The sequence below is a fragment of the Dermacentor variabilis genome, chromosome 8 (assembly GCF_050947875.1).
Source record: "Dermacentor variabilis isolate Ectoservices chromosome 8, ASM5094787v1, whole genome shotgun sequence".
In the NCBI taxonomy this organism is placed as follows: Eukaryota; Metazoa; Arthropoda; class Arachnida; order Ixodida; family Ixodidae; genus Dermacentor; species Dermacentor variabilis.
Window position 1 is genome coordinate 41,190,292 of NC_134575.1, and position 26,653 is coordinate 41,216,944.

Sequence of the window (26,653 nt, forward strand, 5' to 3'; positions counted from 1 at the left end):
AATCGCTTTTGGACTTCGCCTTGGAGACTGGCGTGGCCGGCCGGATCTAGGCTTTCGTAGCTATTCGTCGCTGCCAGGGCCATTGACGTTCTTAGGAGCGTCCCGTCTTTGGTGCGCCGGGATCCAACCCGTCCTCCTCGTCTTCATCCAGCGAATCTTCTAGCACCCCAGAGCAGGCCACAGTGCCATTCCTTATGAATAAAGTTAATTAATTCATTCGAGGTACAGGTGTACGTAGGGAGACCCGCGCTAGAGCCATACCTCAGTCGGACTGCCACCGTCGAGTCATATACAGTGGCTGTACGGCGCCAACGTGGGTTAATACAGAGTAGCTTTGCGCCCCCTATAACGATGGCGCCACCTGTGGCGGCATGGTATTTCGCCACAAAGTGCAGCTCGCACACGGCGTTGGTAGCTCCCAGGGATGGAACCATAAAGGTGGAGATGCCACTACTACAAGTGTGCGACGCCGTTGATCTTCATGGACTCCGAACAGCGAGAGCTTGCAGACGGGGTTTGACTCTGCTGCATCTCCTTGGCGGCTCGGCGCAACATGGCAGTTCCTTCGCCGACGTTTACTCATTGTTTCAAGCTACCGCCCTCTCGGCCTTGTTTCCAGTCAAATACAGACGCGCATATGTCGTTGAGACAGCTCCGAGTAATGGAAGCAACACGCATCCTGCCTGCACTTGTCGATCGTTCAGTCTCGCGAAAAGTAGACAGCCTGGCAAAAACACACAAAAAACACTATTTTAATCAGCACTGACGCGTTGTATGAAATGTAGTCGAGTAAGGACGACGAGAACAACGTTAGGAAAGGAGACGACAGTGGCTGGACTCGTTGCCTATGCGCAACCAACGCGATGTAGTCGTGAGAATAAGGTGACGACAGCGCCTCCACAAATTTCGAGCGTTTTTTCGCTCTACTGTCGGTGCGTGCCGAGGCATGCAATCTACTGACTCTCCTATTCTATAGTATAGTCTATCGCTGACCTAAAGAAAACGTATGCTGACACGCCAGCTAAGAACGTTCGCTTGTTTACGTAACGCAGTTGCGGCTACGAACTATTTTAAATGCCAGCATTTTTCGGTAAATATTTATGGGCGCAATAAAGCGCAGATCCAGTGCTATTTTTTTTTGGGGGGGGGTGGCGGTGCCTCAATTGTCCTCAATTCTTCAGCGGTCAACGAGTCTAATCGGAGTGTAGCTTACAATAATTACATTCTACCGCTACTAGCACGTGGCAAATATGGGTACGTGTACTGGGAGCTTGACATAAGTAAATTTAGAAGTTAAACACCGCGCAACTGCGCAAGAAGTAATGTTAGTCTTTACTTTAACATTTAGAAAGACAGTGACGTGGATTAGAGAGCAAACGTGGTTGGTCAGTGTTGTAGTCAGCATCAGGATGAGGAAATATATTGTTGCCATTTTAGAGATATTGTCGCCAGGCATGCGGCCAATTTTTTTTTTTACTGTTAGCGACAAAACTTTTCACGTAGCTACATGCGACTACTTTAGGCAGATGACGGGAAAATGCGGGGAAGGGCTTCCTAGACCACACTTCAGTATTCGTACCCTGCGAGTAGGCGGCTCGAAATGACTACGGCGGATGTGCGCCCTGTTCATGGTATAGCAATGGCAGCTTTACGTCACAGACGAGATATGCTACGGTTATTTGTCACCGAGAAGATAGGCTCAGGTCTTTTTTTATTAATGCCCGCCGAACCGTTTAGAATCGATCTTGTAATGCTGCAGCTGCTGCAATTTTTCTGAATGCGATCGATTGGTGGACGTTTACAACTGCTGCACTAAATTCCGTTATCAACGCTTAACCCGATAAATCTTATGGGGATCGAGCTGTACAAGGCTAAAGCTGCATAATAAGAGAGATAAGCTATTTTTTTTCCTGCAGAGGTTTGATAAGATGGTGCAGATCAAAGCGGCTACGCCCGTTCATGCAACGCTAGTACATATGTTGACACTGCTTCTGTTTATTTGGGATTTCCACAAATCGCTGTTGCACGGAGCTTTCAGGTGGAAGAAGGAGCGACCATGCAGTAAATGACTTGAACAATAATTTAGTTCTTTCTTCGTGAGTGTCGTTGACTAGAAAATTTGCAGGCATAACTTAGAGGGAATGGCTTTTCCTTGCTGGACAAACAAGCGTGTTCACTTTATTTTGAGCCATGCTAGGAGGAGGAGATTCGTCATGTTAGAATGTGAAGCTAAACCCAGAATTTCCGCAGTCATCATTGGTGGTTACGTAATAAGTTTAGTAAATAAAAGCCCTTTGCAGGCTGCTAGCGAACTCTGTTACTTCATCATCGGCACGTAGCGCAGTCCCAGCTAACGTTAGCCAAGCTGTTCAAAGAAATGAAAAACGCTGTGCAAGATGTGACTTTAACATCTGAGGTGTTGAGTCGTCAGGCGTGCGACAACCGAAAACCGTATGTCTTAAAATCGTACCTCGCAGCATGTTCTTTTTAAAAATTTCTTTTGTACAGATTGGCTAACGTAAGCCGCGACACCGTACATATATATAGTAGACAAAGGTAAAGCATTTCACTGGAAGCTTCATGCCATGTCTACCAATAATACGCTGTCTGAAACAAAATACAATACCTAGGGTTCTCTCGACAGTCTCGGCGCCAATTTCGGGTGATATTGCAGGAAAACTTACGGAAGATTTAGCGACTTGTTTCTCATTTTGAGGACAAAAAAAAAAAGAACGCGAATTGCGAACAGTGAAGAACTACAGTTGGGTAGGCCATGCATAACGTAGGACAGGCCATGCATGTATAGCGTACGGCGGGCCATTTCTAGCGTAGGATAGGCCAATTATAGGGTAGGGCAGATAACCGGTGGTCTATTAGAGTGGCAAATTAGGTACCAAGTGAGCAAAAGCGCAGTCGAGCACGGCAGAGAACTAAGTGCAAATTCGCTGGTACATGATGGGAGAGGGGGTAGGGACTGGTTTACCAAATACTGTAAGCGTCTGCCTGGCGGCATGTATGACTTTCTACTCAAGATCGGAACGATGTCAATTATAAATCATATCAATTATGTTCTAGTTCACTTATTAAAACTACGGCTTAGTTCTTTTTTTTTCCTCTTCTGCATTTATGTATTACATGATGTATTAGTTTTACATTATGTGTCATTATGTAGTATTATATTTATGTATTGTGTATTACAGGCTGAGTGTACTGCAATAATTCTGTTCTTTTCTTTTTTTCCTTTTTTTTACTACATTGACGTATTAGATAGTGACTCGCTGAGTGTTGTGCAATATCGTGGTCTGGGCGGGGATTGGCGCATTGTCAGGCGTTCAGTTGCCTTTTCGCCACCCCTTCCCGCTGTACCACTGGATATGTATGCTGAACTGATGATGATGAAAAAGTACATGCGCAGAGGACGTCACTGATACAGAAAACGCGCCCAAAAGCTCAACAAGCTGACCCATCCGACTGAGACCAGCGACCGTGCGAGACACGCACAGAGAACGTTAGTCCGCACAACGAATAGGCGTAATTAGCTCTAGGGATGGCGCTCCACGAAAATACAATGCGGACATCAGGGCTGTTCCGTTCAACGCAAATAGCCTGAGAGCGCATGTCAACTGGGCTATGTCTTCCTGTACGTTAGAGAGATGAGTGGCGATATATCTAACTCTTTAATCGCTGGGAGATGCCGTCGTGCTTCGGTGCACGTGAACAGGCTGACAAAAAAGGAACACAGATGGGCTAACGAAGATGTTACTACTGTTCGGTCGCTACTACCGCAGCCCTAGCAGTAGAGGAGGAGCACAAGCCTACCCAGATGCGGTTTCCGCTGTGCGATCATGCGGCGTCGACCAACTTACTAGACGACGTCCTGACGGAGCTGCTGTTCTTGGCTGTTCAAGGCCTGATCTGTCTCGGTCTGATGAGCTTCATAACATCGGGTTGCTTCAGCTGGCGCGAGGCGATCTGTGGAAAGAGAATAATTGGACGGTACGGCAAACTTTGTTCCTGAGTGTGGTTAAGGGGGATACCTACACACACACACACACGCACATTAAAGGGGACACTAGAGGAAATTGTACCGTCGAGCTAGATCAACGAGTATTCGTCTAGAAATCTATCGTCATTTACTCTGTGCCAGTGTACAACTTTCGCACGTAGGATATTAGTGCCGAAGGTCGTGCTACTCGTGCTCAATTTGAACGCCTGTGCCAAGACGGAGGAGTTGACGTTGTGTCCACGTGACCTGCCCGTATGCCTCTGTTCTGTCTTTTATAAACCCTTCATTTAGCTCTATGAGCCTCCGCGGCTGGAGCTTGCCAGGACGGTGTCTACCTTGGCGCTTGTAAACAGAGAAATTGATCCCGCGTGCAGTGGCGAAACATAGCAGCCGCTGTGTGTGAATCAGAGGCGCTGACGTCACGTATGAAAGGTACCATAGTCCACAACACATAGTGCCGTATCGATATTAATTTTTTTATATGACCATGTACAAAAAACTCTTACCATCGTTACGAATGACGAATTACTTGTTACAGAAGTCTAATCTTTCAGTCTTGCTCGACCTAATATTTTCTTTTTGTGCCTTCAGTTTGTGCCTCGTTGTGCCTTTAGATTATTTTTTTTTACTTCACGCTGAAACAGCTCCCGTACACCAATTTGACCTCATGGTTTTTAACCTATGTTCGTGTGAAACTTAAAAATCAAGTGCTGAAGTTTTCCACGCCACGATATGGTTATGAGGCATGCCGTAAGGAGGCATGCCCTAATGAGGCACGGCGTAATAATTTTGATCACACCGCTTTCTTGAACGCGTACCGAACTAGGGAGAGTTTTGCGCGTTTCAGCCCTTATTGGAAGGCGGCCGCAGCGCAAGGGATCGAACCCGCGACTGCGAGCTCAGCAGTGAAACGCCGTAGACACTGAACTGCCTCGGGGGTGAAATATTTTGCTCATACTTGGAGCAGTTGTGTCATGGTGAAAATTCTTACATTCAGCTGAATTCATGCTCTGGCTCCTTTAGACTACGATGTAGCCCAGCTTTATGGACAAATATTTTACTAGGCCTAAGGAGACGCCTTCAGAATTCACGATATTGAGATTGAACTTACGGTCTTATAGTTGTGAATGTTAACCATGGGAAAGGCGGGCATGCCCAATAGTGCAAAAGCTTTTACGGTGTGTCAGTGTGCGACTGTGGGCTAGTCGACACCCTGCCCGGCTTCTCGACGTGTGCCTCCCCCTCTCCTCTCTTCTTCTCTTTATGTTGTCACTCTTTCCTGTTTCTTAACGTGCACTAGCTTTGCTCAGTAAATGTGAAATAACTTAAAACGGCAGCCCTCCTATTTTTTGCCTGTAGTTGGGCATTTATTTCTGTAGACGTAATGACGCTGCCGGTGTCATTACCTCTCACAGAACGTACATAAGTGCCTGAAAGCTTACACTACGCACGCGGTTCCCTCACAACTTCTCTGATTCGGCCCGTTTTCATCTTCGGCCCCATTCAGCTGTCCCGAGCGCAGATGTTCACTGCATTCTGCTGCGAACTGCGTGTTGAACCCCGTCAGCCGGCTGCATCCGGCGGCGAACTTACAATTGATAGTAGTACAGCGGGGCGTGGCACTTGCGGAGACGTGGACGTGTGCGCGCATGCGCGAGCAAGAGCGGATGCGAGAGAGGAAATGTGGGTACTTCTGCTCCTTGAATATATGACTCTGCCTAGGCACTACAGAGGAGTTACTTAGCACGTGTTGTATTTGTCCCTAGGCGTGCCAGCAGAAGTCAAGGGGCGCGCTAGTGCTGAACTTAGCGTCGCAAGTTGGCGGCTGGACGTAATTATATTTATCGAATCGTATTTTTTCTCTAATTGAAACAACGTGTGGATATTTCGCATTATTGGCGGCGCCTCCAGGACACCAAAGCGGCAATGGGGACACCAAAGCTGGAGCCCGAACTGCTGCGTGGGTTGGAGCTCGCCGAGGCCTGCGCATTCCAGGGGTGTATTGGCTGTCCGCGAGAGCGGACAGCCAATTTTTTGTGCGACCCTCCCCCTTCCGCGGCACGCTTCGGCCTCCGAGGCCCCAACCCACGGGCCGCCCTGTTTCTAGCTTTGATCGCCCCGCTGCCCCTTGGGTGCCTCGGAAATCCTGCGCCGCCTGCTTTATTATAACCTCAGGTGCTCTCCTGAGGCCTCCGTTTGCCGGTTACATGTGCCCTCCTGGAGCAGTGCGTGTAAAAAATGCAATCTGTCGTCGCGACGAAAAAAGCGTCCCGTGACTTGTGTAACACCAGTCAGAACCTTGCCCCATAAGACACAGCGATCAGCAAATGGGGCGTCCGTGCCCACTGCCTCACCGCGCGGGCAGCCAGCGGCGGAGCGTAAAAAAACTCGACCGTACTCCGCAAGGCCGGCATGTTTAGGCGACAAACACATACAACACGCGCTAAGAAACCTCCTGCGTAGTGCGTAGGCAGACTCACGTATTCAAGGAGCAATTGCCCCCAGATTTCTTTCTCTCTCGCACCTGCTCTTACTCGCGCCTGCGCAGAAACGTCTAAGCGCCGCGAGAAACGCCACGCCCCGCTGTAACCTACCAGCAATAGTAAAAATGCCCCTCGGTCTGGTCACCCCCTCCCTCCTATCCTCCCCCTTTAGTAACGCCACTGCTGCGTAGACAGATATTTAACAGCTGATTTTTTTTGTTACTTGGGTGATCAAGCCCTCTAACAGCGCCTCCTGCCGCGGGGCACGTCAAGAGCACGACGGCAAAGCCATCTGACCCTGAGGTCGAAGAAGAGAAGAAGCTGGCGACCGCACTGTGCGACAAGAACAACTTCAAAGATCACGCTCTCGTCGCGCGCAACCTGAGCAAGACATACGGCGACTGCTACGCGCTCTCGGACTTCAACCTGGCGCTGAGGCCTTCGGAGTGCTTCGGCCTGCTGGGCATCAGCGGTTCCGGGAAGACCACGGCGCTAGACCTGCTCGCGGCGCTGACCGACGTCGCGCAGGGCGAGGCCTACACCGCCACAGCGTCTCTACTGGAGAATACACGGAAGGTGCGAGGCCTTCAGTATGTTCTTTTACGCATGCACAGAAACTTAGGGGGCACTCCAAATGTGGCCAGAATGAGAGGCAGTCCGAAGCAACGGAACGCATTTAGAAGAGAGAGAGAGAGAGAGAGAGAAAACAAAAACCTTAAATGAATAAATAGCCACGTCGGCCGGAGACCTCATCTTCGCCTAGGTACCGGAGGAGGTCAGCTGGAGGAGTTCTCAGTCCAGAATCCCTGTCGCTTAAGCTGCCTTTTTAGCTAAATAGACCAGTAGTCGCTCAGCCTGTAATGAAGAACTGGCTATCCAGGTTTCCTACCGGTCAACTGTGGGTTTGAGAAGGGGGCAGATGGCTGGATAGGTGTGCGGTGTAGCTACCATAGGTGATATGATATAGTCACGCATATGAGTCGCAGTGCGGACACTTACGGAAGCCGCCTTATTGAGTTCTCGTCACGTGACGTCGGCAAGAAAACTGTAAGAAAGGCACTTTAATATCATATATTATCGCCGTATTTCACCATTTAGCGCAATGCGAACGTTAAATAATTAAAGAAAAATAAAAACCAGTGCAACGTTATTTTCTAGTGTTAGCATTGGTGCAGGTTAGGCTTTTTTGCTGCTGATGTGGAGCTAGTGGAGTCGCTTGGGGGCTCCAAAGATCTTGCTTGCTCAATGGCATTTAAGTGCAAATGATGCGTAATAATGTCCTCGCTTAAACTACTACGCTCGGCTCCGACGCTCGCCGGCTCCTTGAGCATGGTGTGGCGGAGACGTCTGTATGCGCGAGGCTGGCGAAACAAACCTTCATTCAATAAACTTCAGAAGTTTTCAGCGGCGGAACCTTGCCTGCGAAGTGACTGCATGTTTGTGGTGAAGTTAAATAACTGCGCTCAGTGCTGGCTCCTGAAGAGCCCGGAATGGGCTTTTTTTGACGGAGTGTGGTTTATTTCAACCTACTCACGACTAAATATTTACTGTGCGGAAAGCGTTTTCAAAACGAGAATGGCAGTTGCAGTATGCGACCCAAGTGAGAAGCTACTTTCTTTTTGCCCACGTTTTGACAGTTTTGGAATCCTTTTGAGGTGCCAGCTGTGCTCCACGTAGGAGGAAGTTTAGAGGAGGTGGGGAGCATGCAAGGAGGAAATGGCGTTACTTGTTTATCTAGGGACCTTAGTGTTCATGGTCTATTGACATTTCCTCTCAAACGGGGAGGAGAAAAATATTCGCCTAGCCTGCTTAAGCTGATCAATTATGCGGTACATGTTTTTCGGCTACCCCTTTTACCTACATCTTCCCCATATTTTTTGTCTCTTCCTTATGACCCCTGTATTAGCCTTGTACCATTGTCAATACCTGTAACGAATCCGGCCCTATAAATATCTGCTCTGCTTTTTTTGTCCGCCGATACTCTAAACGACTTTTGTGTGGAGGGGCGCTTGGGGAAGACCACCTGCTGGTGTTAACAGAAACGGTGCTTTCGGTCACATGGCCGAAATCGCCACACTTTGTTGGAAGCGTACGGGGCATCGCGTGCGTTTACGCTAATGAAAGAAGCCTGCACCTGGGATGGCGCTAGTGTCAACGCCAACACAAATCTGAGGAATGATCTGAGAAAAGGAATTGATCTCGCCCACTGTGGGTATTTATCTGATGCGAATTATTTCGTTCGTACGTGGCTGTTCACCATAGTTTGGGTTTCCACGTAGCGGTTACCGATTGACCCACTGTGCTTCTGTATATAGAGCTAGTTTTTTGTGTGACGCGAGCGTATACGTGTCTGTGACGACGGAAGCACAACAGCAGCATGACGAGGACCACGTTGAAGACGATCATATGGCTGCAACGGCATGGTTTGTACTGGTTTTACAAATGCCGATGGTTGAATAATACACAGGCAATTAATGGGCCTTATAGAAAGAAACATGAAATCAGACGTAATATTCGAGGAAGTGTTATGAAATCGTACGTACCCATGTCTATGTCAGGCGTGTTATGGTAAAACGACGATGGTATTTGTACTCCGGCGAAGAAAGGCTAAAACGTGATTGACGTAGGCCAATCATGCAGTTGATACCGTGTCACAAAGTTTCTGCTTAGTGTTAGCTACTACGAGGAAGGTACTAGGGAATATGTCCCAGCTCTGGAGATATTGCAGGAACGCGCCGAGCATTTGAAACAGCTGGCTACGATCGCATAGTGAGAACTGTGCATGGGATTCTCACCGAATGGCGAGAATCACACTACCACTTCCTTTTTAGTAACACGAGGCGAGTCGCGAACCTACCTACCGCAAATGTGTCCAGAGCGAGGCAAAGAATGCTTCCCAGTCAAAGCTAACGCTTTAAAATCTCGCTTCTTTGGGTGCTTAGAGAAAGCGGGAACATATTTTACTGTGCTCAGGTACAATTTCCGGCGACTGTCTAGGTGGCTGCTCCCCTGGTGTCCTTTCTGGACAGCAGTTGGGAGAGAGAGGGCTATAAGGAAGGCAAGGATGTTAATCAGTCAAGATACTGGTTGGCTACACTACGCTGGGGAAGGGAGAAGAGGAAGGGAGAAAGGGTATAGAGACACGCAGAACCAGTCATAGAATCAAAGCCACTCGTGCGAGCGAGACGTTCTGAGAAAGCACAAAAGTGCCTTCCCTTCCTTCTGAGCCGATTATCGGTGGGCATGGGGCTCTAGTACTGTCTGTTCACTCAGAGGACGATCATCTAATTTCCTCAACGTGTTGGAAAAAGATTGTCTTCGTGCTCGAAACTGAGGACAGTGACACAATAAGTGGTCAATGTGCTCCTCGCATCGGCAAACATCACATGCAGGACTATCAGCCATTCCAATTAGTTCTGAGTAAGTTTTCGTGATGGCAACTGCCAGCCGGCACCGGCACAGAAGAGACGCTTCGCGTCGGTGCTGTCCGGCCGAAGGTCTGAGATGCAGTGAAGGGTCTGAGACGCAGTGAAATACCGAGCACACCTTGTGTGTGCGGTATTTCACTCTGCTAAGGAGTGCGTGCTAGAATGCGAAGTTAAGTAACCTGCAACATTTATGACATCAATGCTATCTCCACGAAGTTCTCTTTTGCCGGCTTCGTTCGGTATTGGAACGAGGCTTATGGTAAATTGGAGGGGTCGATCGGGTCCTACGAGTCGGATTGCAAGACGCTCCATGTATGAGTATGAAAAAGTGTGCCCCAATCGAACGGTGGGTCGCTCTAAGTGGCATTTCCGCGATCTTAAGGAACTAAACAAATGTACTCTGGCTGGCCTTATTCTACTATCCGAACAAGACGACTTTGGAGCGCTCTGAAACGGGAAACCGAAGAGGCCTTGAATATGGCTGTCGTCTGCTTAACTGGCCACGTGTCTGTTTACGACGAAATACAGGAAATACAGCCTTTATTAACAATAATGAATTCTCGCGCTAGTTGTTTCGTGATCACAATGTTGCGGCGCAAGAAATGGGACGAAGGCAGCACACGGTCGGCTACAAAAGTTTTATAGGACGGAGAATTTGTGTCAAATCCCAATTCCCGCGAAGTATGAACGCTTTGCGCTCACGCTGGGCGCCTGTGTTGGGAACACGGGGTTTTGGAATTAACTATATCCCTCAAGAGAGACAACCAACACAACAGACTGCCCAGGCTTAAGTTTCTTCCGGCGAGGCAGCACTGAGACGTGGACGTTCTCTGCGCACGCACCCGAGCTCATACCGCGCAGAGCCACGGATGGTAGTTTTTGCCTTAACTGATGAGACGCGCCACACAGGAAATAAGCCTCGACTGAAAAATTTCAGTGCGTTCAGGCTTTGCTACCTGCAAAACGATCCATTGATCTAGGCGCGCTATGCCTTAATAAGAGGAACGTTTTCTTCAGGAGCTTATACCTAAATACACCATAACGGAGTTGTTTTTCACGGCGACGACTGCACCAATTCTCATTAGGTTTGTTGAACTTCAAGGAAAAGTTGAAATGTACCGACTCTAGCAAGCAAGTTTATTTTTTAAACGATTAATGTTCCCAGGGAAAGTCATAAAAAAAAGCAAACTTCCAACAACGCCAAGTCCCAGGTTTAAAGCACCAGCTGATGTACCAACTCAACAGTGAAAGCGTAGAAGTGCACCCTATTAGGAAGTCAAAAGTGGGCGAAATTGACTGCTTTGAAACCTAACATTACGCCTGCGAGAATTAGACCCATGCATAACCAGTTTAATGCATTACTTTTTAGCCACACGGTCAATGTTGATGCTACTGCAAAGAAGATAAAAAGTGCCTGAATAGGGAGCTGGCGCCGCCAGCTGTTGCCACTGGCTAATGTCCTCTCGCCTTCTCCTCCTGTCAGCTGGATGGCGTTCGCGTGGGCGCCTCCTTAGTCAAGTCGAGCTTTAATAATAATTAATATTTGGGGTTTTACGTGCCAAAACCACTTTCTGATTATGAGGCACGCCGTAGTGGAGGACTCCGGAAATTTTGACCACCTGGGGTTCTTTAACGTGCACCTAAATCTAAGCACACGGGTGTTTTCGCACTTCGCCCCCATCGAAATGCGGCCGCCGTGGCCGGGATTCGATCCCGCGACCTCGTACTCAGCAGCCCAACACCATAGCCACTGAGCAACCACGGCGGGTTCAAGTCGAGCGTGTCGTCCCGTTTGCGTAGCGCGTCCCGATTGAAGTTTGCTTCTTCTCGAAAGCAGTTTGCTCGCGCGAGCTTCCAGTGTTTACTCCATCCGATACCGCAGGAGACAGTGCACGTGTCAGTGCACTGTCACGTGTTGGCGTTTGACGAAATGTCACGTCGCTCCTTCAGAGCGTGGGCCGAGTCCGCATTTCCTCATCTTGTTTCGCCTGCTTTCTCTCTCTGTTCGCCAGTGGCAATCACAGATCGGCTACTGCTTCCAAAAGGGGTGTCTCCTGGACAAGCTCAACGCCTACGAGTTTCTGTACCTAATCGCCCGACTCCGCGGGGTGAGCCCTCAAGATGTGGAGGCCACGGTGAACAGCGTCATCTCTATCATCGACATCGAGGAACACGCCAGCAAGCCCTGCGGATTGTACAGGTGCTTGACCGAACAACCCGATGAGCGGGACTAGCTACCTAAAATTTAGTTGTTACCTCCTTAATAAAGGAATGCTTAGGAAGACGATATTTTTAAATTGCACTTTTAGTATAAAAATATTTACGGTGAAGGAGGCTTCGTAAGGCAAAAAAAAAAAGACGCAGAAAAGTAGAATGTATAGCGACGCCACCTTGATGGTCATGGAGTTTGACGTCATCCGCTTGGGGACCTAGTTAACTTTTTGTAGGTAATGAGGGAACACATACACAGAGTTCAGGAGTGGAATGTTCTGGAACGCTTTACTGTACCATAAATGGCTCCAATAGGAAAATATTTTGCGAAGCCTTTGAAGTCGTACTTAAGTACTGGCACTGGGATTTGGCGGAAAAGTAGAAGACAAATTAGGTTGGACCTTAATTTCCTATTCCAATAACAAACCTCCTGCCAGAAACTTAACAGAAAATCTAGTTTTCAAATAATACTCTATACAGCTTATAACCTTCCGTATTGTTTCTCATTGGCATAGCTTTGAGAAGCTTCCTGACCGAATCCATTAAACGGTCACCAACGGGGAAGCCGATATCGTGCTCTATTTGCACCTCGAGGTCTTACCGTAGCAATACGGCCACTGTCACAGTGAGTGAGTCGCCATTTTGAAGTTCCAGGTCGCAGTGACAGCACTGTGGCGTCATCGTGAGCGCACCTAGCGAGATCACTAAAGAAAGTAGTACAATGCGTTCTAAAGAAGACAGAACCAAAACTAGCAAGCACCAAGAACTTCGTCTGCTCAAAAGAAGTCTCGAGCTCGATAAATGCCTTTGGCCTCTGTGGTGTCATCCTACATAACGCGCGTGTGCTGGGGTTCCGATGATAAAATAAAATAATAAAAAAATGCGGTGTTTTACATGCCAAAACCACGATCTGAATATGAGGCACGCCGTAATGGGGCACTCCGGATTAATTTTGACTTGCTGGTTTTTTTTAACGCGCACTTAAATCTATGTAAACTAATGTTCTTTGCATGTCGCCCTGTCACGTCTCAACACGGCCAAGGGCATTAAATTAGAAGTTTACCACGAGGCAATCCCACCCATTCATCAGCGACCATCCAGAGGTCAACGCAGCGTTGACACCGACTATTGACGGGTCAACGAAATACACCTCCCCCTGCACCTCACAACCTGAACTAATTATGTAAAGGGCCAACGTCGAATGCTACCGTGAGAACTGCTTCGACTTCGGGTTCCCAGATGGCTACACACGTGCTAAATATGCGGGTGCATATTTAGCAACATCAGGGGCGGAGTTCGGAGGAACGGTGCGATAATCATGGGCGGCATATTGCGACCGATTCGAAGATTGCGATTGGCCGCGATGCAGTCAACAGATTTTCTAGTCTAGTCGCCTAGGGAAGACGATGGTATTAAAAGCGGAGACCTTTAGTGAATTGGGGGCTGACGGGTCCTGATGTGAACTCAGCTGTTTAATATGCTCCTGCACGGAGTGGGCTACCGTATCTGGAGCCAGTGTGGTTATTGTAAAATAAGCCTTTTTTTATTCGTTCATACTATCGGATGTATTCATCGAAGGGTTTGGCGGATTCTTGGCTAAAACGCCACCTCGAAACGCAACAGCCCCCATCGAAATGCGGCTGCCATGGCCGGGATAGCGTAACACGAAAGTCACTAAGCAGCCACAGCGGGTAATCATATATTGTCGGACATCGATTTCCTATACTAGTAATCGGACATTTTCCGCCAATAGATGAAAAGAAAAGGCTGTTAAAGCTTTTTTTATCTCAGCTCAATTAGTGTTACTCATTTATTTATTTCATACTGCAGACTTAATTCAGATCCAAGCAGGGTGGTGAAACACAACAATAATACAATGCAATATTCAATCAAGCAGGCTGGTAAGACACAACATTAGCACAATGAATATATCAATTGAAACATGCAACAACGAGTTATTCCAATCTGTTACAGTTCGGGGAAACGAATACTTGAATACACCCGTCCGTGCAAAATAAGGTGTTAGTGAATTCGGATGATGGTGTCGAGTAAGCCTAGACGTTGAACTAGACAGATAGGATGCAGGATTAATTGATAAGTCTCCATTTAAAAGCATGGAAAGAAATCGAATTCTTAAGTGTTGCCTTCGCTGCTCAAGGATTTCAATGCCATTATCACGCGTTATCGTCTGTCGTTCTGTCTGTCTGTCCTTCCGTCTGTCCTGCTGTCTAAATCACGTGATGAAATCGTGTTATGTGCAGTGGCGGCACTAGACGAAAGCTGTGCGTGGGCGTGGCGCTCCTGGGTTTGCCCCCGCTCCTCTTTTTGGACGAGCCGTACACGGGAGTGGACGCCATGTCGAGAGACAGGATCGGCCGCGCCATGTCGCGTATCAGGAGGACCACGCGCACCGCCATCATGTTCGCCTCGCACAAGTGAGCCGGCCATCATGTGGTTGGTCATTTGTAAGCGGAAAACACGCATTTGCGGTGACCCACGTAATTCGTCGAACGATCGGCAGCAAAGAGAACAAGTCGAACAACGTTCATATAGTTTTGCCAGGTGTAGCCACAGGCTACATGCAATCTGAGCAAGCATCATCTTAGAACCCGAAGGTTTAGGTTGACTATACGTACCTATGTTTTCCACATAAAGGAACATTATAAAATGAGCGTTAAATCAGCTTAGACGGAAAACAAACTATTTAGAAACGATATAATCTGTTTACGCGATAATTGGCCGATTATTAGGGGTACATGTAAGGTCGAAGTTTTTGTTTTTGAATTACTCGCCGAAACCCTACTGCTGGTACCCCAGTTTGACGTCATAGATCTTAATGTACCTTTTTTGTTAGTGGGCCATTGTGATGGAGTGAAATGTCTTGAAACAGCATAAGCACAATCTTAGGCTCCTTTAGAAAGCAATACACCTACATTTACCGATGAACAACTCGAGACCTGATGGGGCGCGACGTCGGAATTTATGGCGCCAAGGAGCGCTATTGTTCAAACAATAAGATCGCGTCGTCACCCGCCACTCATTGTCACGCTTTCTTTTTCTGGATTATCAAACCTCCTCTCAAAGTCAATTTTTTTTTTTGGACCGAGGGCCCAATGAGTACTTCCCGAAGCCGCCGTCCGTTATCCTTATTCATCACTCTGTTTCTACCGCAGGAATAAATCTTCTAACGGGGGGTCTTTGTTGAGGGCTGTCTCTGGGCTTTGGTCCGTGAATGCGCGGCGAAATGACCACCACCTTTTTGCGCTACGCAGCTGTAGGGCTTCGCTCGGAGCGAATGCTTTCTAGGCGTTTTTGAAGCTCCTGTTGGTTTACAGCAACACCTCCTATCGGCTCCTTGCTCGATTGAATATGTCCGCCAAAGCTATGTGACATGTCCGCCAAAGCCACGTGACCACTCGGGGGAAACGTTGCTGCGAAATTTGCGCGACTGTTGACTCTTGCACGAGCTGAGGGAAGAAGCACGTCCTATACTTAGGAGTGGTGCCTCTGCGATAATAACGCTCAATTTAATTTCTTTTTGTGTTGTCCTTTTAAAACCCTTTGGCAGCAGAAACGCATCCGGCACAAAAGTGCCTTAGTTATATTTGATATTTGTCGGCATGGGGTGTAAGGTGTCACATAACCACAAAACTTCTACTTCGTGCGTGAAAAGCGACCAATAGACCGGTTGATACAGGTAGCCACAGGTGGGAACTGTTTATACGCGACAACTATCTCAACCATCGTACGACAGGTTCCAAGAACGCCTCAAACAAGCATTCGACAAGTTCTCACCAAGTTTTCACCAGACTTATCATCGGGGTTGAAAAGAACACAGCGTTACTTCAAAACCACCAGATCCGTCAGACGACGCGTCGGAAAGACGGCCGGTCAGACTCTTGGAAAACAGTGGAACCTGCTGAAAATCCAATGGAAACAATGCACACTTGTTGGGTGCCTTATTTGTACTGTCATACGGGAAATATAGATGAAACTCAGGGGCTGTATTTCACAAAAGGGACCTCGTGCTCAGCAGCGCAACGCGATAGCCACCGAGACACCAGGACAGGTTGGTCTTATGATTCGGCGGATAGGTATTGAGAAAAATTGAGGGGGAGGGGGGTGGACTTTCCGACACGTCTCGTGATGGATCGAATGGCTTACGTCTATGTTTTATAGCGTGTGGTTGCTGTCGTGCACGCTTCTACGTTACCACGTCAAACGAAAAAAAGAAGTGTAAGTTTCATCACAGAGTGCCGGTTTCGACTGTGAAACCTCAAAGGTAAATCGTCGTCTTGCTCCGTTCGCGCGGCCACAGCATCGACGAGTGCGAGGTCTCGTGCGACCGCTTCGCCATCATGGCCCACGGCAGGCTCACGTGCATGGGCACGCTGCAGCAGCTGCGAGACAAGCACGACCGCGGCTACCGACTCGAGTTCACGCTTAGCCACGATGCCGACCCGGGCGCCGCTAAGCGCTTGATGGAGGCAGTGGATCGACAATTTGTCGGCGTCAAGCTCGCCGAGTATCACCAGGTATATACAGCTGCCACACTTCATATAGACGGTCGTGTCGTAGGCAAGCCGCAGAGCGAGGCGTCACGGAAATGCGGTGGCGCTGCAATGGCATTTAGTACGGGCTTTGGTTCACATGCTGTCTTGTTTGTCTTCTATACGTAGAACCTATTTGTAACAAAATCGCATCTGACGTGAACCTACCTTTGTAATGTACGATGTACGCTGTAATCATATGTTCGTTACACGTCGGTATCATACAGTAACACTTAGATTTAATAATAATAATAATCTTTATTCAGTATAGTTAAAACAGTATACAAAACGGAAGCGCCGAAGCCACAAGAGGGCTTGTGCGGCGACAACCGGCAGCCGCGGCAATCTACGCGCCACACCAGAACTCCATCAGAAGCTGGTTGTGCATTTGGCACAACCATCACACATTATCAAAGATGCACTGGTAACATCAGTACATATTAAAGGTTCTCTAACGCTTGAACAGCAACTCTCAGTGTTTTGCGGGTGGACAAAGAAAATACATCGTCCGGTAGTTCATTGAATATAGCAGGAACATAATAGCGTCTTGTTGCTTTACCGTAGTGAGTGCGCACTCTCGGTTTAAGATAACGAGGAACATGTCTCAACGGTACCGGTTTCGTATTTATGTGCCTGTATGCACTGCTCCAAAAATATTTAAGTACTACGATTCGTTTAAAAAGATTCTCAAAAGAAGGCAAACCGGCTGTTCTAAAGACACTGCTGGGTAAATTCTCCTGTGGCATGTAGAGGACACTTGTAGCGATGTTTTTCAAAATCCTATTAACTCGACATTTCCATGTGAAAGAGCAGTCATTTGCATTGCTATATCCAATAACACTTCATATTTCTCTTCATTTTATCGGGATTGAAAACTATCATTTCCACGATAATATGTCTTATTCATATAGAGTGAGAAGCGCCATTGAATTGCGCCTAACGCAACCTAAGCTTACTTAAGGAAGAAGAAAATCGTTCTTTGTTGCTCGTTGGAGCCGAAGCGCACGCATGAAATATGGTTGTCAGCATAGTGTTGAGCGCGTGGGCACATACCGAAGTGAAACAAATGTAGCATCGTTGCAGATAACCGTTAGAATATACACGCATCTGTACCCCATCTGTCGTGCTCTTCCAAAGAGTGCTAAAATGTCTTCTGGAATCACGGGGTTAAATATGGCTATAGGACAAATTGAGTGCTAGCCCATGCAAAGATGTTTGCGTGTCGAGGAGATAGGGGCCTACATGCATACTGGGCTTTTCGAAATGAGGTGTTCAAAGAACAGTGGTTTTGCCTATCACTTTTGCTTATCTTGTCCGGCGGAGGGTCAAGATAAGCTATGAATGAGGTAGGTTTGGGGGCAAACGCTTCCTGCAACTCGGGTAGCTCCCGCGTGAGAATACTGGTAAAAGCCCACCATTTACTCCGGCTGACCGCAAAAAAATTTTTTTCTTTGACGGCAGCCAAAGAAAGCTGTTCGCTTTGAAATGACGGGTCAAAAAAGTCAAGCGAGTGCTTCTTTCAAGAGCACTGGGCGAACAAAATGTTACGAAGCCCCGCATTACAGCGTGTCGCATAACCCACTACGCCGTTTGGTGACGTTCAACGACATAATTTGATGATCTCTACGCCGCAGAACGTGCTCCGCTATCACCTGGCGGAGCGCATGCCGTGGAGGGAGCTATTCCGCAAGGTGGAGCTGCTGCAGAAGGATTTTCCTCTCGAGCACGCCATTGCGGGGCAGAACACGCTGGAGCAAGTTTTCCTCTCGCTAGCCAAGGCGCAGAAGGGGCGACAGAGGGCCCAATGAGCACTTCTCCGAGCCGCCGTCCGTTTTCGCTATTGATTACTATGTTGCTACTGCAGCAATAAATCTTCTGGTCGTTTTTAAGGCCCCCGTTGGTTTACAGCAACAGCTCCTGTCGACTCCTTGCTCGATAGGATATGTTCGCCAAAGCTATCGATGACAACGCTTGGGTGTCACGTGGCTTCGAAATTTCTCAATCAGCGACTGTTAACTCTTGCAAGAGCTGTGGGAAGGAGCACATCTGTTACATAGGAGTGGTGCCTACTAAAATAGTGCCCTGAAAGCAGCCTCAATGTTGACTCTACCAACTCGAAACTGCTTCTCAATGGCCATTGTTGAACATTGGGCTTTCTTGATTGTTTTTCACTGGAGATGTTCACCACCCGCTGGAGAAACGAAACCACCCGAATGACGTCTGAATAATAGCAGTCATTCTTTCTTTATGTCACCGATGACATTATGTAACCGATGAAGAGCATGATTTCTTGTCCTCCTTAAAAAGCAACTCATTGCGTCATATTTGAAAAAAAAAATAGGGATCGTGAAGTCGTCGTTACCGGTATGTAGGATCACTTCGATAATGCACGCTTCACCTTTGTATCAGACCAGGCAAGTTAAAAAACCTACCTCCGTAAGTCTAGAAGCTGTTACGTTGAAACAAATGACCCCAATAATGTGACAAGGGCGTGAGTGCAGTTGAAGCACCGTGGCTGAGGGAATGAGGATGATAAGGCTCAAGGCGATTCGAAGCCATGTGCTGAAATACGTCGCTCACTGTATCTGTTGGCGCTGACGAGTGTTCGGCGAAGAATTACTTTTAGTTCCCAAAAGACTTTCTCTTGCACCAAAGAAAATATTTTTTCCTGTAATTGACTATAGGAACGCTGTCCTCATCTGTTTCTATACAAACTGACCTCGTACGTTGAGATCATGCGTGCATGATCTCAACGCATAGAGCATAAAGTGACTCGCGTCAGCTTGAGGGCCCTACATAACAGAGGTTTTTGCAACAATCCGGTCTCCACTTTAGCCGCTAAATATATTGGAATGTTCAAAGAGTGAGACTGGGAATGTTTTGGGATCTCCGTATGCGAACATTAAAGATGTTCCTTTCGGTAGCCTAGAGTTTAGTGTATCAAAAACATGACAGTTATCCCAATGTGCATCGTTTCGTTGCTATATCGCCCACTCCTAGACATAACCCATGGCACCATCGGTTGCATATACTCAACTTTGGTTTTTTATTTTTTACAATTTCCATTGCGGCGTTTGTTAAACTACCTAGACTAGCAACAGTAGGGTTGAACTGCAAGGAGTAATTGAAGAGGATTGAAGCTTAATATGACAGAAGACAAAAGGTGATGGTCAGTTATCTGACAAGAAAAGAATTCGCGATCGCCAGTCTGCCTCTAGAGCCTGTGCAGTAGTACACTTGGTCAATTACTCAGTGAGGACCTGATCATGAGAAGGAAATTTATAGAATAATGACATGGGTTAGTCTGCACATGGTAGGCGTCACCAAACCGTGAGTGGGAGCTTATCACTGTTGTTAATAAGAGAAGTGTATAATCATTGCATTCTACAAATGTTAACATATGAGGCAGAAACTTGGAGGTCAACAAATGAGCTCAACAACAAACGTTCTGCAGAAATAGCAGTGGAATAAGAAATGCTTGGCGCAACGCTAAGAGACAGGGTGAGAGCGGCGCGGATCAGAAAGCAAATAGGGGTATCCGATATTCTAGTTACCATTCATGGAAAAACTTTTGCAGATCCTTTGCACAGAGGGAATGTAAGTGAAGGTTTCTGTGCTGTTTGCGTTCTTTGACCACATTTGGCAGTGATGTTGCGAGCGCAGAACAGTCGTTATGCGATTGCATATGTTACATTGCATGCACCGCTTGTGTTTATGCAGCACACAGAACAAACAGCGAGACGTGTTTGCTCGAGACGACGTTGTGCGCCATTGTTCGTAGCATGCCAGAAAGCTAGCACTGCCACTAACTCTCATGGGTGCATCATATCGCGACTAAAGTGTTGATTTGCTGAACAAGCGTTTGTGCCTGAACGCTGGGGTGCTTTAATGTACCTTTGCATCTTCGCGCCCTGTATCAGTTGTCCGACAAAAGTGAGCGCTACATCTTCTGGAATGCGGAAGGCTGACGCGTAATTCCAGTCATCCAGACTATTGCGTCAGTGGCGAGGAACCTCCAGCGGGCACTGTAACAGCGACTAGAGTGCACTGGAGGACATTGTGACAACGAGCGAGCAGAGTGCCGAAAGGGGATTGTGGCGACGCCCACGAAGCTCTCGCTGGAAATGCATTATCTCTTGTTACGTTTCGCCTACGACGCGCGGTTTAGCCGGCGCGGCTGCAACAAAGCGGCAGACATTTTGGCCCGTTCGGCGCCGCCGCTACGCCTCCCCGCCAAGCGCGTCCAGGCATGTTCCGATGCCACGTGCCTTCATGTGCGTGTGTGAGTGTATGTGCATATTGGTGCCCACGCTTGTCGAAGCGCGGCAGCCGGGGAGAGGAGCTCCCAACAACTGTGAAGCAAGGGGGTCCGAGCGGCGCCGACACGACGGCTGCTCCTCCTTCTCTTCCCATTGTGCGCACGCTTGTCGAAGCGCGGCAGCCGGGGAGAGGAGCTCCCAACAACTGTGAAGCAAGGGGGGTCCGAGTGGCGCCGACACGACGCTGCGTCACCTTATCCCATTGTGCCCGAGCGGCACAGTCACGTGCTCGTCTATAGAGGGGTTCCTTCTTGCCCTCAACTGCGAGAGTATAAAAGCAGCTGCCCCCGGACGCCAAGAGGGGCTCCGATTTCTTCTGTTGAGTAAAGTGCACTCCCGTCTCTCTACTTCGGTCAACCTGACCGCCAACTCTTTGCGATGTTAGAATAAACAAGTTGTTTTGTTGTTACCAGTCGACTCATGCTTTGCCGGGACCTTCGGATGCTTCCAGTTGTACCCCAGGCCGCCAGGCCAACGCTACCCTTGGGGCTTGCGACCCAGGTGCAACAACGGGCGTCAGCGCCGAGTTCCCGACAACTCGTACCAGCGGTGCGATTACAACAACTGTCTGCCAGCGGTGAGATCGCGACAACATAGGCCAGCAGCGAAGAGATGCAGTTGACTGTATGCTGAGCAGCTCATCGACGATCCGGGAGCAGTGCAACGAGCCCTGTGTGATGACTGGTTGCCTGCAGCGGAACGACTGCGCTGAATTCTTGACTGCGAGGTTTGGTGAGTGCGGGACTTTCTTCTTCTGAGCTTTGCCAGGCTTTTGTTAGTGTCAGAAACAGAGCTGGTAATTGTGGTTGTCGTTGCTGCCGGGTTAGTTTGCGGCAAGACAATAGTAGGCAGTAGAGAAAGCAGCATTCAGAGCAGCCATGGATTTGAAGTCGTTGCGCAAACCGAAATTGCTGGAGCTTGCAAGAGAGTTGGGTCTGGATGTCTCAGACAAACTCAGAAAAACAGAACTGCTAAAGGCTATTCTTGAGTTAGAGGCTGAGGATGACGAGCTGTCGGAATGCCTTGAGACTATTGAGGAGAGGTCAAAAAGACAGGAGCGCGAACTTAAAGAGCAAAAAGAGAAACAGGAGCGCGAACTTAAAGAACAAAAAGAGCGAGAGCAACAAGAGAAAAAAGAAGAGCGCGAACACGCTTTGGAAATGAAGCGTCTCGAGGTAGAGATGGAACGCGCTCGTAATGGAAGTCAGGCACACGGTGCAGGAGAACGCGTATTGTTCAAAATGACTGACCTGATGCGGCCGTTTAAGCTTGGAGAGGACATTGGTTTGTTCCTGGTTAACTTTGAGCGAACGTGCGAGAAGCAGGGGTTCTCTCGGGAAACGTGGCCACAGCGCTTGCTCACTTTGTTACCCGGCGAGGCGGCCGACGTAGTCGCTCGCTTGGATAGAGAGGAGGCAGAGGATTTCGACAAAGTGAAATCGAGTCTGCTAAAGAAGTACAGTCTGTCAGCGGAGGCGTTCCGTCGGAAGTTTCGGGAAAATGAGAAAGGCAGAAGTGAGTCATACACAGAGTTTGCGTACAGGCTTATGCCAAACATGCAGGAGTGGCTCAAAGAAGAGAAAGCGTTTGGTGACCACGATAAAGTTCTGCAGTGTTTCGGGCTAGAACAGTTTTATAGTCGGTTACCTGAGAACGTGCGGTACTGGGTCTTGGATAGGCCAGACGTTAGTACAGTGGCTAAAGCCGCCGAGCTAGCCGAGGAGTTTGTGACGCGTCGGGCTCGCGGAGCTAAGGACGGTCAAAAGGGTGAATTTGGCTCGAAGTTTGAGAGGCCGAAGTTCACACCCATGAGAGCAAAGGGGAACACACGTAGTGCGGATGCGAGTGAAAGCAGTGCGACCGAACCTAAGGAGACGGTGGCAGCCGAAGCCGAACGCAGAAAGCGGTTCGAGACGAGGCAAGCGCGCGTTTGTTATACGTGCCAGAAGCCGGGTCACTTTTCGGCGCAGTGTCCGGAAACAACACCAAAAGTGGTGTTTTTGTCATTATGCAGCACTGACGAGAACATGAAGCTTCTCGAGCCTTACATGCGAGACCTCCTCGTGAACGGGAAAGAGTGCCGAGTGCTTCGCGATTCCGCAGCTACAATGGATGTAGTTCACCCCTCTTACGTAGAACCCGATATGTTCACGGGCGAGTGTGCATGGATCAAGCAAGCCGTGGAAGCTCATAGCGTGTGTCTGCCGGTAGCAAAGGTGCTTATTGAAGGACCTTTCGGAGCGCTTGAGACGGAGGCCGCAGTGTCATCTATGCTGCCTCCCCAGTACCCGTACCTATTTTCGAACAGGTCCGATCACCTCCTGCGCGAGAAGGGGCTTTTGTTTGGTGAGGCTAGCGTTCAGGCATTAACCAGATCGAAGGTTCGGGAGCTCGCTGCAAAGGCGGTAGTTGCGGGGCCGACGTTATTAAACATGAAAAGGGGTCAGAGGCGCAGCAAGCCGATATTCAGAGCACGCCCGAACTGAATAAAATTGAGTCTGTAGCGTTGAAGGCGCCAGATACTGGAGAGGAAATGCCCGATAAGGGAAAGTTAGAAGAGCTATCTGCAGATTTGCTCATCGCGCCTACGTCAGACGGACTTAATAGGTTGCTAAAAGTCAGCCGGTCGGCTTTGATAGCCGAGCAAAAAAAGGATGGCAGCCTAGAAAACGTACGCTGCATTGTCAAGGAAGGTATCGCCAAGAAAAATGCGCGTTTTGTGGAAAGAGGTGGAGTCCTGTACCGGAAGTATCTAGACCGCAGAGGAGTGGAGTTCGATCAGCTGATCGTGCCTCAATGCTATCGTGAGGATTTGTTGCGCTTGTCGCACGGGGGTTCGTGGTCCGGACACCTAGGAGTTAAGAAAACTAAGGACCGTCTCTTGCAAGAGTACTATTGGCCAGGGTGTTTTCGGGACGCAGACCATTTCGTGAGGATATGTGACACCTGTCAGCGGGTGGGCAAACCAGGGGACAAATCGAGGGCGCCGTTGAAGTTGGTACCTATCATTACGGAGCCTTTTAGACGGCTCGTTATTGATACAGTGGGACCTCTGCCGGTAACAGCCACGGGGTACAGACACATTTTGACTGTGATCTGCCCAGCGACAAAGTTCCCTGAAGCAGTGCCGCTTAAAGAACTCAGCTCAGTTGAGATAGTCAATGCACTACTGTCCATATTTGCGCGAGTTGGTTTTCCTGCGGAAATCCAATCAGATCAGGGCACAGTGTTTACTAGCGCTTTGACGACAGCTTTTCTCGAAAGGTGTGGGGTAAAGCTGTTACACAGCTCAGTGTACCACCCACAGTCGAATTCCGTTGAGAAGCTCCACTCCGTCATGAAGCGCGTGTTGAGAGCATTGTGTTTTGAACATCAAACTGACTGGGAGCTGTGTCTGCCTGGGGTGATGTTTGCTTTACGGACCGCGCCGCATGCGGCTACGGGGTTTTCGCCAGCTGAGCTGGTGTACGGTCGCTCGCTTCGGTCTCCGCTTCGCATGCTTCGAGAATCGTGGGAAGGCAGGGGCGACGACCCAGTCGTGGTGGAGTACGTGCTTAAGCTCCTCGAACGCTTAAGAAGGGCACAGGAGTTGTCAGGTGAAGCAATGGCAAAGGCCCAGCAGAGGGCCAAGGTTTATTATGATCGGACAGCCAGGGCCCGTCGTTTTGAGGTGGGCGATGAGGTCATGATATTGCGCACATCGCTAAACAACAAACTAGACGTGCAGTGGGAGGGCCCAGCACGAATTGTTCAGAAACTGTCGGACGTTAACTACGTGGTGAGTCTGCCAGGAAAGCGGAAAGCACAGCAAGTTTACCACTGTAATCTGCTCAAACCTTATAGACAAAGGGAAGCAGTGGTGTGCATGATGGTAAACGTTCCTGAAGAGCTTCCGGTCGAGCTTCCGGGACTAGGCTCAGTGACGAACAGGGAAGACACCGGTCAAGTCATTAGTGACCTTATCAGTAAAGCACCGCTGTTGCCTGAGCAGAAAACCGAACTACACCAGCTCTTACAAGAGTTTCAAGGTCTGTTCTCTGAGAGGCCTTGTAGGACTTCTGTACTTACTCATGATATAGAACTTACCTCCCCAGAGCCAGTACGATCCAAGGCGTATCGGGTGTCACCCCGCCAGAACGATATTATGGAGGCTGAGGTAAAGAAAATGCTACAGCTCGGTGTTATTGAGGCAGGTGAGAGTGATTATACCTCCCCTTTGATTTTAGTTGAGGTACCGGGCAAGGAACCTCGTCCTTGCGTCGACTACCGCAGGCTTAATTCCATCACTAAGGATCAAATTTATCCGATCCCTAACATCGAGGAGCGCCTTGAGAAAGTTAGTAGCGCTCAGTTTATTTCCACCCTAGATCTTGTCAGGGGTTATTGGCAGGTTCCACTTACAGAAGAGGCTAGTAGATATGCGGCGTTCATTTCACCAATGGGAACATTCCGTCCTAAAGTGTTGAGTTTTGGTTTGAAGAACGCGCCATACTGTTTTTCAAGCCTCATGGATAAAGTGTTGCGGGGACAGCAAGAATTCGCTTTACCGTATCTAGACGACGTAGCGATATTCTCCGCATCCTGGTCTGAGCATATGGCACACTTGCGGGCAGTGCTAACCCGCCTGCGCGAAGCGGGCTTGACAATCAAGGCTCCCAAGTGCCAGTTAGCACAGGCCGAGGTTGTCTACCTCGGTCACGTGATTGGTCAGGGTCGTCGCCGCCCCTCTGAAATAAAGGTGGCCGCTGTGCGAGACTTCCCGCAACCGCGCACGAAGACCGATAATCGGTCGTTCTTAGGTGTCGCCGGCTACTATCAGAGGTACATCCCCAGGTACTCTGATATCGCGGCTCCCCTGACAGATGCTCTAAGAAAAACAGAGCCCCAAACAGTCGTCTGGGACGAGACAAAGGAAAGAGCTTTTAGCGCCCTAAAGAGTGCCCTAACAAGCCAGCCGGTGCTACGATCGCCAGACTATACAAAAGGGTTCGTTGTTCAGTGCGATGCTAGTGAGCGAGGCATGGGCGTTGTACTGTGCCAACGGGAAAATGGAGAAGTAGAACACCCCGTCCTGTATGCTAGTCGTAAGCTGACCAGTCGTGAGCAGGCGTATAGCGCCACCGAGAAAGAGTGTGCATGTCTCGTGTGGGCCGTTCAGAAATTGTCATGCTATCTAGCCGGCTCGAGGTTTATCATTGAGACGGATCACTGCCCTCTCCAATGGCTGCAGACCATCTCTCCCAAAAATGGCCGCCTCCTGCGCTGGAGCCTCGCTTTGCAACAATATTCCTTTGAGGTGCGTTACAAAAAGGGGAGTCTCAACGGTAACGCCGATGGCTTAAGTCGAAGCCCCTAACGTAGGAATCAGCCTCAAAATTGTTTGTTACTGATGTTTTTCTTCCTGAGGCAGGATTTTTAACATATTGCTTTTGTTTAGTGTTTCGAAGTGATGACATGCTTTCTAGTGCAATTTTCCAATTTGTGGACGCGTTCTAAGTGCTGCTAGACTACTGTAAGGAACTAGGCAGTGGTATAGAAGGGGAAAGAGCCTGGCAGGGCTTAGTGAGGGTTGTGCCGTGGTTGCTGACTGAGCGGTTGAGTTTCAGCGTAGTTCTAACGCTTGCCGGGAACGAGAACAAAAATGTGAACTCTCCCG

At 48.8% G+C, this 26,653-nt stretch overlaps 1 protein-coding gene across 1 annotated transcript in view; it reads left to right on the forward strand.

The window, feature by feature from the left end:
• Positions 1-18,584, forward strand: part of LOC142590124 (phospholipid-transporting ATPase ABCA3-like) — a 95,531-nt gene extending 76,947 nt beyond the window's left edge. The window contains exons 21-26 of the mRNA XM_075701993.1: positions 3,789-3,996; positions 6,726-7,065; positions 11,930-12,117; positions 14,390-14,563; positions 16,447-16,663; positions 18,313-18,584. Coding sequence (XP_075558108.1) covers positions 3,789-3,996; positions 6,726-7,065; positions 11,930-12,117; positions 14,390-14,563; positions 16,447-16,663; positions 18,313-18,486 — 1,301 coding nt within the window. The 3' untranslated portion in view covers positions 18,487-18,584. The remainder of the gene's footprint in view (positions 1-3,788; positions 3,997-6,725; positions 7,066-11,929; positions 12,118-14,389; positions 14,564-16,446; positions 16,664-18,312) is intronic.
• Positions 18,585-26,653: the final 8,069 nt, after the last annotated feature.